A 12,392-nucleotide genomic window follows, 5' to 3' on the forward strand; every position below is an offset into this window, starting at 1 on the left:
GCCGCGCCGCCACCGGAAATCAGAAAACTTGGATTCTTGGCCATCATGGAAAATCACAGACTTATAGAAAGAACTTATCAAGAAAAAATAAATACCTTTCAAGGGGAGACATATGATATGCTGCAACTAATTCAAACAACAATGATTTCAAACCACAAATAAATCCAAAATAACTTTGAAAATATAAACCAATTGATCTCCAATTTAACTTTACAACAAAAAAATCCCAGAAAGCCACAGTAGAGGAGGAACAGATAAAACAGATAACTGAATACAAATTCGAGGATAGAGACTTAAAGATGGAACCTAACAAAACAAAGAAGTATGATTTAACCCAAGTGGAAAAAAATTACAAGAAATACTGGATTTGGAAAAGGCAACCTATACTTTAACACCACAAAACAAATTTGAGGATAAGAAAAAAGATTGGACAAAATGGACTGCAGAGATGTCAGGAAAACTACTAGAACTGAAGAGACAAAAACTGATAAGAGAAACAAAAAAAGAAAGAAAAAGATTTTCAATAAACAGGAATGGGCAAATGCCTTTTACAAAGATATTGTACTTGACTTACCTTTTATATCTACAGTAACACAAGAATATGGAAATATTCTTTGATTCAGCAGAACATATTGATTAAGAAAGATACTGGGCAAAAGAAAAAGGCTAAAGTGAATTTTAAGAAAATAGACAATGGAATCAGAGAATATTTAAAAAAGAAACACCTGTTTGAATATGGTTAAAGAAATAGAAAGATTTTGGATATGAATTTTATTTTAAGAGGGAAGAGTAACATAGTACTGTCTTTTTCTTTTCTCTTATTTTATTTCTTGATATGAGTAATATAAAAGTTGGAATGGCTTATATAAAGAAAAGATATTTAAATGTGATTGACTAAGAAAATTACAATGGATTTAAAAATGTTTTGAATAAGTTAAAAGACTAGATGACTAGATTTATTAAATGAAAGATTTAAAGATTAAATATATCTAATGGTAAAAAAACCAAATTTTTTGGAAATACTTATTAGCTTATAGGAAACATGGATTTTAAGTAGCATATTATCCTTTTATTTTTCTTTACTCTTATTCTTGTTTAATTTTTTAGTCTTATTCATTTCTTAAGAAAAGTAAAAGTACTGGGGTGGCTTACATGAGAAAAAATAGATTTAAATACTTAAATGTAATTAACTTTGAAAAAATCTTAACCAGTAAGAATGTGTTGAACGTTGTGGGAAAAACAAATGTAAACAAGAACTGTAAACAGGATCTTTGATGAGGCAACCAGAATGACTATATAGAAAAGAAATATATTGATGTCATTATTATCTGTAGAAATATTAGAAAATTTTTTATACTCAATTGTTATCTACCAAAACAACAAGAATTGTATTAACTTAAGGTTGGCAAAAGAGAACATTATGGGAAAAAGAGGAAATCAAGTAAAGCTATTATGTGGATTATAGATTATAGAAACCAACTGTTAGTGTATGTTTTTTTAAATGTAAAACCAGACAACGCTCTGTTTACCAAATATTAAGGTGACTATATTATAAAATCAATAAAATATATTTAGGAGAGAGAGAGAGAAATCACTATTCCTATATTTTATTTACCGTATATACTTGAGTATAAGCCGACTCGAATATAAGCCGAGACCCCTAATTTTACCCCAAAAACTGGAAAAAGTTAGTGACTCGAGTATAAGCCGAGGCTGGGAAATGCAGCAGCTCACGGTAAATTTCAAAAATAAAAATACAGGTAGATAACAATAAAATTGCTTTAATTGAGGCATGTGGAAAAGAGGGTCAACAAAAACAATATATTATCAGTATATTCAACAAAAACAATATATTATCAGTATATTCAACAAAAACAATATATAACATTAAAGTATTAACAATAACTTTAAATGTACAAAAACCTTAACTCAATAAGCAACCAAGCTAAAACACAAGCATCAAAATCCTTCAAAACTGGATTCCTCCTCCTCATCTGTATCTGCAAACAGAGTTTCAGCTGTAGCTGGTGTGAGGTTATCATCATATACATTGTCACAGAGTTCGCTGTCATCACTATCACAGTTGTCGTCCTCATACAAAGCAGTGTCTTCACTGCCATCCATAGCATTACTTATGCCCCATTTCCTGAAGGCGTGCTTCACCATGTCCTCTGGAATCTCTTCCCATGCATCACGAACCCACTTTGCTATCAGTTCTATGTCAGGCTTCATCATATTTCCACCTTTTGTTAGTCGGGCTTGACCAGATGACATCCATTCGCACCACATCTTTCGCACACGGTCTTTGAAAGGTTTATTTAAACACACATCTAAGGGCTGTAATACAGATGTAAGCCCACCTGGAATAACGGCTAAAGTAACTTGAGAAGACTTTGCCAATGTTTTTATGTCATCAGATGTGTGGGCTCTGAACATATCCCAAACTAGCAATGATGGTTTTTTCTTTAAGGCTGCTCCTGGTCGTCCATTCCAAACTTCTTCCAGCCACTTTTTTGTTCCATCTTCATCCATCCAGCCTTTAACATGTGGGCGCACTGTAATTCGTGGTGGGAATTTGACCTTTTTAGGCAAGGTCTTTCTTTTAAAAATAATGACAGGCCGCAGCTTAGTTCCATTAGCCAAACATGACAGAACAACTGTAAAATGGTTTTTCTCATTACCTGTGGTTCTGAGTAAAACAGTTTTGTCTCCCAAACTTGCCACGGTTCTGTTGCTTGGAAGATCAAAGGTCATAGGTGTTTCATCCATATTCCCAATATCTCCCAGGTCATAGTTATGGATCTTTCTTTGTTTTATGATGAATGAATGGAATGACATCACTTTTTCATCAAGGTCTTTTGGCAACTTCTGTGAAATCTTTGTTCTTTGCCGCAAACATAGGCCATACCTATTCATGAAGCCAGTACACCATCCTGCTGACGCAACAAAATTTTCAATGCCTGGTACTTTTAATTTGTCATCTTTAGCCATTTGAAGGGCACGTAAGCGAATTCCCATGTGTGTTACGCAGTAACCATTTTGACGACACTCCATAACCCATTTATGCAATTCAGTCTCTAGAGCCACATATGGAGTTGTTAAACCACGTCGAGCTTTTTTTGCCTTTGGAATCTTTTCCAACTCAGCTTTCATTTTCCGCCACTCCCTCACTTGTTTTTCATCAACACCAAATTCCCTACTTGCAATACTGTTATTGCTTTTTTCTGCTCTTGACACAACCTTTAGTTTGAAAGCAGCTTCGTATGACCTGTGTCTTTGTTTTGGTGCAGGATTAGAAGTACTGGGCTCCACTTCTAACAGGAATGGGGAGGTCTGCTAGGGAGGCGGCAGTCAAGCGTTGTTTCCCTCCTCGTGGGTGTGGGTGTGTGTGGGGGAGGGGGCAGTCAAGCGTTGTTTCCCTCCTCAGTCAAGCTTGTTTCCCTCCTCGTGCGTGTGTGTGTGTGTGTGGGGGCCTTGTTTCCCTCCTCAGTCAAGCTTGTTTCCCTCCTCGTGCGTGTGTGTGTGTGTGTGTGTGTGTGTGTGTGGCAGTAAAGCGTTGTTTCCACGTGGCTGGCTGGGCTGCTGCGCCACCGCTGGTCCCGGGCGAGGCAGCGGGCGAGCGAGCGATGGGGGGGGAAGCGGCGGCGGCGGTGAGTTGGGGCGAGTTCGGGATGCAGCGGGCGAGGCAGCGGGCGAGCGAGCGATGGGGAAAGTGGCGGCGGTGAGTTGGGGCGAGGTCGGGACGCAGCGGGCGAGCGAGCGATGGGGAGGGAAGCGGCGGCGGCGGTGAGTTGGGGCGAGGTCGGGACGCAGCGGGCGAGCGAGCGATGGGGGGGAAGCAGCAGCGGCGGTGAGTTGGGGCGAGGTCGGGGTGCAGCGGGCGAGCGAGCGATGGGGGGGAAGCGGCAGCGGCGGTGAGTTGGGGCGAGGTCGGGTCGCAGCGGGCGAGCGAGAGATGGGGGAAAGCGGCAGCGGCGGTGAGTTGGGGCGAGGTCGGGACGCAGCGGGCGAGCGAGCGATGGGGGGGGAAAGCGGTGGCGGTGAGTTGGGGCGAGGTCGGGACGCAGCGGGCGAGCGAGCGATGGGGGGGAAAGCGGCGGCGGCGGTGAGTTGGGGCGAGGTCGGGGCGCAGCGGGCGAGCGAGCGATGGGGGGGAAAGCGGCGGTGGCGGTGAGTTGGGGCGAGGTCGGGACGCAGCGGGTGAGCGAGCGATGGGGGGCAAAGCGGCGGCAGCGGTGAGTTGGGGCGAGGTCGGGGCGCAGCGGGCGAGCGAGCGATGGGGGGCAAAGCGGCGGCAGCGGTGAGTTGGGGCGAGGTCGGGACGCAGCGGGCAAGTGAGCGATGGGGGGGAAGCGGCAGCGGCGGTGAGTTGGGGCGAGGTCGGGACGCAGCGGGCGAGCGAGCGATGGGGGGGAAAGCGGCGGCGGCGGTGAGTTGGGGCGAGGTCGGGGCGCAGCGGGCGAGCGAGCGATGGGGGGGAAAGCGGCGGCGGTGGTGAGTTGGGGCGAGGTCGGGGCGCAGCGGGCGAGCGAGCGATGGGGGGGAAAGCAGCGGCGGCGGTGAGTTGGGGCGAGGTCAGGGCGCAGCGGGCGAGCGAGCGATGGGGGAAAGCGGCGGCGGCGGTGAGTTGGGGCGAGGTCGGGACGCAGCGGGCGAGCGAGCGATGGGGGGGAAAGCGGCGGCGGCGGTGAGTTGGGGCGAGGTCGGGACGCAGCGGGCGAGCGAGCGATGGGGGGAAAGCGGCGGCGGCGGTGAGTTGGGGCGAGGTTGGGGCGCAGCGGGCGAGCGAGCGAGCGATGGGGGGGAAAGCGGCGGCGGCGGTGAGTTGGGGCGAGGTCGGGACGCAGCGGGCGAGGCAGCGGGCGAGCGAGCGATGGGGGGAAAGCGGCGGCGGCGGTGAGTTGGGGCGAGGTCGGGACGCAGCGGGCGAGCGAGCGATGGGGAGGGAAGCGGCGGCGGCAATGAGTTGGGGCGAGGTCGGGACGCAGCGGGCGAGCGAGCGATGGGGGGAAGCGGCGGCGGCAGTGAGTTGGGGCGAGGTCGGGGCGCAGCGGGCGAGCGAGCGATGGGGGAAAGCGGCGGCGGCGGTGAGTTGGGGCGAGATCGGGACGCAGCGGGCGAGCGAGCGATGGGGGGAAGTGGCAGCGGCGGTGAGTTGGGGCGAGGTCGGGGCGCAGCGGGCGAGCGAGAGATAGGGGGGGAAAGCGGCAGCGGCGGTGAGTTGGGGCGAGGTCGGGACGCAGCGGGCGAGCGAGCGATGGGGGGGAAAGCGGCGGCGGTGAGTTGGGGCGAGGTCGGGACGCAGCGGGCGAGCGAGCGATGGGGGGGAAGCGGCGGCGGCGGTGAGTTGGGGTGAGGTCGGGACGCAGCGGGCGAGCGAGCGATGGGGGGGAAAGCGGCAGCGGCGTTGAGTTGGGGCGAGGTCGGGACGCAGCAGGCAAGCGAGCGATGGGGGGAAAGCGGCGGCGGCGGTGAGTTGGGGCGAGGTCGGGGCACAGCGGGCGAGCGAGCGATGGGGGGGAAAGCGGCGGAGGCGGTGAGTTGGGGCGAGGTCGGGACGCAGCGGGCGAGCGAGCGATGGGGAGGGAAGCGGCGGCGGTGAGTTGGGGCGAGGTCGGGGCGCAGCGGGCGAGCGAGCGATGGGGGGGAAAGCGGCGGCGGCGGTGAGTTGGGGCGAGGTCGGGATGCAGCGGGCGAGCGAGCGATGGGGGGGGAAAGCGGCGGCGGCGGTGAGTTGGGGCGAGGTCGGGACGAAGCGGGCGAGCGAGCGATGGGGAAGCGGCGGCGAAGGTGAGTTGGGGCGAGGTCGGGACGCAGCGGGCGAGCGAGCGATGGGGAGGGAAGCGGCGGCGGCGGTGAGTTGGGGCGAGGTCGGGGCGCAGCGGGCGAGCGAGCGATGGGGGGGAAAGCGGCGGCGGCGGTGAGTTGGGGCGAGGTCGGGACGCAGCGGGCGAGCGAGCGATGGGGGGGAAGCGGCGGCGAAGGTGAGTTGGGGCGAGGTCGGGACGCAGCGGGCGAGCGAGCGATGGGGGGGAAAGCGGCGGAGGCGGTGAGTTGGGGCGAGGTCGGGACGCAGCGGGCGAGCGAGCGATGGGGAGGGAAGCGGCGGCGGCGGTGAGTTGGGGCGAGGTCGGGGCGCAGCGGGCGAGCGAGCGATGGGGGGGAAGCGGTGGCGAAGGTGAGTTGGGGCGAGGTCGGGACGCAGCGGGCGAGCGAGCGATGGGGGGGAAAGCGGCGGAGGCGGTGAATTGGGGCGAGGTCGGGACGCAGCGGGCGAGCGAGCGATGGGGAGGGAAGCGGCGGCGGTGAGTTGGGGCGAGGTCGGGGCGCAGCGGGCGAGCGAGCGATGGGGGAAAGCGGCGGCGGCGGTGAGTTGGGGCGAGGTCGGGATGCAGCGGGCGAGCGAGCGATGGGGGGGAAAGCGGCGGCGGCGGTGAGTTGGGGCGAGGTCGGGACGCAGCGGGCGAGCGAGCGATGGGGGGAAGCGGCGGCGGCAGTGAGTTGGGGCGAGGTCGGGACGCAGCGGGCGAGGCAGCGGGCGAGCGAGCGATGGGGGGGAAAGCGGCGGCGGTGGTGAGTTGGGGCGAGGTTGGGGCGCAGCGGGCGAGCGAGCGATGGGGGGCAAAGCGGCGGCAGCGGTGAGTTGGGGCAAGGTTGGGACGCAGCGGGCGAGGCAGCGGGCGAGCGAGCGATGGGGGGGGAAGCGGCGGCGGCGGTGAGTTGGGGCGAGGTCGGGACGCAGCGGGCGAGCGAGCGATGGGGGGGAAGCGGCGGCGGCGGTGAGTTGGGGCGAGGTCGGGGCACAGCGGGCGAGCGAGCGATGGGGGGGAAAGCAGCGGCGGCGGTGAGTTGGGGCGAGGTCGGGACGCAGCGGGCAAGTGAGCGATGGGGGGGAAGCGGCAGCGGCGGTGAGTTGGGGCGAGGTCGGGGCGCAGCGGGCGAGCGAGAGATGGGGGGAAAGCGGCGGCGGCGGTGAGTTGGGGCGAGGTCGGGGCGCAGCGGGCGAGCGAGAGATGGGGGGAAAGCGGCGGCGGCGGTGAGTTGGGGCGAGGTCGGGACGCAGCGGGCGAGCGAGCGATGGGGGGGGAAGGGGCGGCGGCGGTGAGTTGGGGCGAGGTCAGGGTGCAGCGGGCGAGCAAGCGATGGGGGGAAAGCGGCGGCGGCGGTGAGTTGGGGCGAGGTCGGGGCGCAGCGGGCGAGCGAGCGATGGGGGAAAGCGGCGGCGGCGGTGAGTTGGGGCGAGGTCGGGACGCAGCGGGCGAGCGAGTGATGGGGAGGGAAGCGGCGGCGGCGGTGAGTTGGGGCGAGGTCGGGGTGCAGCGGGCGAGTGAGCGATGGGGGAAAGCGGCGGCGGCGGTGAGTTGGGGCGAGGTCGGGGCGCAGCGGGCGAGCGAGCGATGGGGGGGAAAGCGGCGGCGGCGGTGAGTTGGGGCGAGGTCGGGACGCAGCGGGCGAGCGAGCGATGGGGAAAGGGGCGGCGGCGGTGAGTTGGGGCGAGGTCAGGGTGCAGCGGGCGAGCAAGCGATGGGGGGGAAAGCGGCGGCGGCGGTGAGTTGGGGCGAGGTCAGGACGCAGCGGGCGAGCGAGCGATGGGGGGGGAAAAAGGCGGCGGCGGTGAGTTGGGGCGAGGTCAGGGTGCAGCGGGCGAGCAAGCGATGGGGGGGAAAGCGGCGGCGGCGGTGAGTTGGGGCGAGGTCGGGGCGCAGCGGGCGAGCGAGCGATGGGGGAAAGCGGCGGCGGCGGTGAGTTGGGGCGAGGTCGGGACGCAGCGGGCGAGCGAGCGATGGGGAGGGAAGCGGCGGCGGCGGTGAGTTGGGGCGAGGTCGGGGTGCAGCGGGCGAGTGAGCGATGGGGGAAAGCGGCGGCGGCGGTGAGTTGGGGCGAGGTCGGGGCGCAGCGGGCGAGCGAGCGATGGGGGGGGAAAGCGGCAGCGGCGGTGAGTTGGGGCGAGGTCGGGGCACAGCGGGCGAGCGAGCGATGGGGGAGAAAGCGGCGGCGGCGGTGAGTTGGGGCGAGGTCGGGACGCAGCGGGCGAGCGATCGATGGGGGGGAAGCGGCGGCGGCGGTGAGTTGGGGCGAGGTCGGGGCGCAGCGGGCGAGGCAGCGGGCGAGCGAGCGATGGGGGAAGCGGCGGCGGCGGTGAGTTGGGGCGAGGTCGGGACGCAGCGGGCGAGGCAGCGGGCGAGCGAGCGATGGGGGGGAAGCTGCGGCGGCGGTGAGTTCGGGGCGAGTTCGGGACGCAGCGGGCGAGGCAGCGGGCGAGGCAGCGAGCGAGCGAGCGATGGGGGGGAAGCGGCGGCGGCGGTGAGTTGGGGCGAGTTCGGGACGCAGCGGGCGAGGCAGCGGGCGAGCGAGCGATGGGGGGGAAGCGGCGGCGGCTGCCCCTCCTGCCGAGGAGCCGAGCCCGGCGGCGTGTGTGTGTGTGTGTGTGTGTGTCAGACCCGCAGGAATGGCTAGTTGCGTTTCTCTGTGTGTCAAGCCCCGTGGGCTCGACACACAGGAAGGGGGGGAATGCCGGAATGCCGCTTCCCTACCAGCCATTCCCGTGGGTCTGACACACACACGCACGCACGAGGGGGAGAAACAACGCTGGACTGCCGCCAGCTCTGCAAGGCTCTGCCGCTCCCTTCTCTCAGCAGCCTGTTCCGAACGAAGGGACAGTTCTTTTTTTTTGTTCACTGGAGTATAAGCCGAAGTGGAGTTTTTCAGCCCAAAAAGTGGGCTGAAAAATTCGGCTTATACTCAAGTATATACGGTACCTTTTCAAGTACCTTTATTTAGCCAAATTGGTTTCCCAGCAAAGCCATGAGCAAAGCCCATTCTTCACAAATTTCCCTTTATCATTTTTTCTTCATACCGGCAAGGACAGGCACTCGCCTCTCGTCCCACATCATCAACAAATCACTTAAAGGGGATCTGGGCACAACCCTTGAGCTACAGCTTCCCATATTCCCCTTCAGATGTGGGTTCAGTGGGCTCCAGCCAGCTCTCTCTCGTGGCAAAATCCCTACCACACTGCATATCAGTTTTTGGACAAAAAAAGAGATGTCTGTGAGGACTCTGGTTCCCAACGCAAAGTAAGGACCCCTCCTTTAATGGGAACACCGTTTTTCAGTTTGCAGACCAAAAAAGGAACTGAGAGGAACTGCTGTCCCTAACCAGCAGGTACCTCCTTCCACCGGCTTTTCACAACTACTCACAAGTACACTTTTCTTCACAACTTTTCCTGAACATCTTTTCCTGTTTACACGTTTGCTGATTACACTTTTACTGTTACTGTTTTGCACTCAGAGGAGTCTGGAAGGACCTGACTGCTTTTTCCAAGCAGCAAACATGAGTACCTCCTTCCCAGACCCAGGCTTTGCTTACAGGGCCTTACCAGCTGATTCTGATTCTCTCATTCACTTTTCCATTCCATTTTCACACAGCCTCTCCCTTTTCCCTAACAAAAGGTACTGCGCTCTGGCCAAACCCCCATGCTTTCTAGGGTCTGTTGGTTGAACAGATCCTTTCTGCAGTTAGAAAAGGCCAGAGGGAGCAAAATCCAACTGTGATTGGGAAAAGGGTCTTCTCACTCACTCACACACAGAGACGTACACTCCTCTGGGCTTTAAAATTAAAATTTAGAGATACCAAATCCAATTCTCTCATTCACTCATTCCATTCCATTTTCATACAGCCTCTCCCTTTTCCCTAACAAAAGGTCCCGCGCTCTGGCCAAACCCCCATGCTTTCCAGCATCTGCCACTTGAACAGATCCTTTCTGCGGCTAGAAAAGGCCAGAGTGAGCAAAATCCAACTGTGATTGGCAAAAGGGTCTTCTCACTCACACACACAGAAACATAGACACATTTCTCTCATTCCCCTGGACTTTAGAGGTACTCACTTTCACCTTCTTTCCAAAGCAGCCCTTGAGCTCAAACTCAAAATTCCCTCGCTCCACATGGGCAGGGCCTGGGAAACCCATCCACAGACACAAGTGGTCTGCTGCTGGAAAGATGGGACTTACTAGTCTCAGTCCATTGGTCAGGTTAGCTTGGAGTCCCATCCTGGGTACCAAATTGTACGAAGAAAAATCTTCACCAGGGTCTAGTCCAAGCTGGGAATAAACAAAATGGAGACTGCTTTAGAAAGAAGGTTGGAGTTTATTGAAGAGCAAAACCAGACAGAAGCGTGGCTCTGGGAAAGCTGACCACATGGAGCAGGGAATGCTGGGTTTTTAATGTTTCCCAGAATATTTCTTTCTCTGGATTCTTCCCACATATCATAAGCATGACCAGAGGATGATAGCCCTTTTCCATTGGAGCTTTTTAATGATTAAGACTATCTTTGTTTCTGGGATTAATGTTTAGTCTTTGACCAATTGTCCATGGATTAATGAATACCCTTTTAAAATATCCAAATAGTAGTCACCATCATATCAGATGGCAGAAAATTGCATAATTATGTGCTGTGCATAGATGTCCTCCCTATTCACTATATGATTTTCCCCATGTAGTGCTTAAGTGGATGACCTTGAATAGTAATAGTGTGAGACAAAGTTCTGTATGTCCACATTTCTTTTGAGAAGATTTCAGAAGACAATATCTGCCATCCGCACTTAGAAAATTACAGAAAATATGCTAGTTCTCCTGTTTCCCACCCTCCACCTAAGACCAAATACCCGACCATCTTACAAATATTCCACCCTTTTACATTTGATCTTCTATTAATGTCTGCACTTGAATGAACTCAAGATTGCTTTTATTGTATTAAGGTTGCTTTTTCTGTTTAATTTGTTATCTGATAGCATTCAGGTTTCTAGGAGCATTTATATGCTGTCATGGAGAAAACTGAATAAAATACACAGTCCGTTTATGTTTCTTTCTTTTTTCTTTCAGAAACATCTTCAAACCCCAGATATTGTTATCGGAGCAGACACTATAGTGGTGAGTATATATGCTGACAACTATTTAGTAATAGTTCTGTAGGTCTGTAGTATTCCTTGATCAGCACACATAATAGAAATTCAAAATGTCAGTTCAATCCAATTTTGGAGTTTTTTTTAAATTCAATTATAACAGCTTTATTCTAGCATGGGAAATGGGTAACCATTTTACATAAACACAATCTGAGGGTGAAAGGAGCTGGTAAGGCAACTGAAATAATTTTGAAGGCCAGTTTAGACAAATGTGGAAAGAACGCTTCTCGGTGGGTCCTGAATGAAAAAGGCATGAGCAAAATGGAAGAAAGATCAAACAGTGCAGTTTCATGTTTTGTAAAATGTCTTGTGAACAGTTAAACTTGGCAGTCTTTTTCCTGTGTGGTTTCTCACTTTCCTTGGAAACAGATAGTTTTTATACTAGCAGACTTTTCTCTAAAAAAATGTTTACACTTCTCTTATGTTTTATGTCATTCATTTGCACTGAAATGTACCACTGTTGAGAATAAGAGGCATATATGCAATATACACTAGCAGAGATATTATGATAGCTATCAAAAATGTGATGAAATCAGTGTGTCCTTTGATTTCTTCATAATGTTTTCATTCAGAAAATTCCATCACAAAGCTTTTTTAAAAGGTTTTCCTACACCTTATCTAAAAGAAAAAACACATTTGTATTTGCAAAAGGCCATGTCAGAATGGGGTAAAACCCCTTTTTTGCTGTTGCTAAGGAATGTCAGGACCAATAGTTCAACTTGGTGTCAGGTTAATTCCTATATCCTTAATAGTGTTTCTATGGCTTTTCTTAACATGCTTCATTTTATTCACTTTTAAATGCTTTTTTAGTATTTTGGTTATATTTTACTTTTAATGTTTATATCTTTGTAGAAAGGCAAATATCTCTGAGCATTTGTTCTGCTTGCAAAACACATCCAGGAAGTGGGTTTTTAATTAATAGTTTCTGTCAAGTATGAGCTAAAGCATTATTCAGTTTTATAGATAAAATTGTATGAAGAACTGTAAAATCAGTATATATGTTGTTGTTAGTTGCGAAGTCATGTCCGACCCATCGCGACCCTATGGACAATGTTCCTCCAGGCCTTCCTGTCCTCTACCATCTTCTGGAGTCCATTTAAGCTCACGCCTACTGCTTCAGTGACTCCATCCAGCCACCTCATTCTCTGTCGTCCCCTTCTTCTATTGCCCTCAATCTTTCCCAGAATTAGGCTCTTCTCCAGTGAGTCCTTCCTTCTCATTAGGTGGCCAAAGTATTTGAGTTTTAGCTTCAGGATCTGGCCTTCTAAAGAGTAGTCAGGGTTGATCTCCTCTAGGACTGACCGGTTTGATCGCCTTGTAGTCCAAGGGACTCGCAGGAGTCTTCTCCAGCACCAGAGTTCAAAGGCTTCAATTCTTTGGCGCTCAGCCTTTCTTATGGTCCAGCTTTCACTGCCATACATTGCAACTGGGA

At 53.3% G+C, this 12,392-nt stretch overlaps 1 protein-coding gene across 1 annotated transcript in view; it reads left to right on the forward strand.

The window, feature by feature from the left end:
* The window catches only part of ASMTL (acetylserotonin O-methyltransferase like), a 64,318-nt gene that overhangs the window by 35,234 nt on the left and 16,692 nt on the right, over positions 1-12,392 (forward strand). Inside the window, exon 3 of the mRNA XM_081326453.1 lies at positions 10,881-10,928. Within this exon, the coding sequence (XP_081182579.1) occupies positions 10,881-10,928 (48 nt within the window). The remainder of the gene's footprint in view (positions 1-10,880; positions 10,929-12,392) is intronic.

Source organism: Vipera berus (genome assembly GCF_964194415.1).
Source record: "Vipera berus genome assembly, chromosome: 4".
NCBI classification, from domain to species: Eukaryota; Metazoa; Chordata; class Lepidosauria; order Squamata; family Viperidae; genus Vipera; species Vipera berus.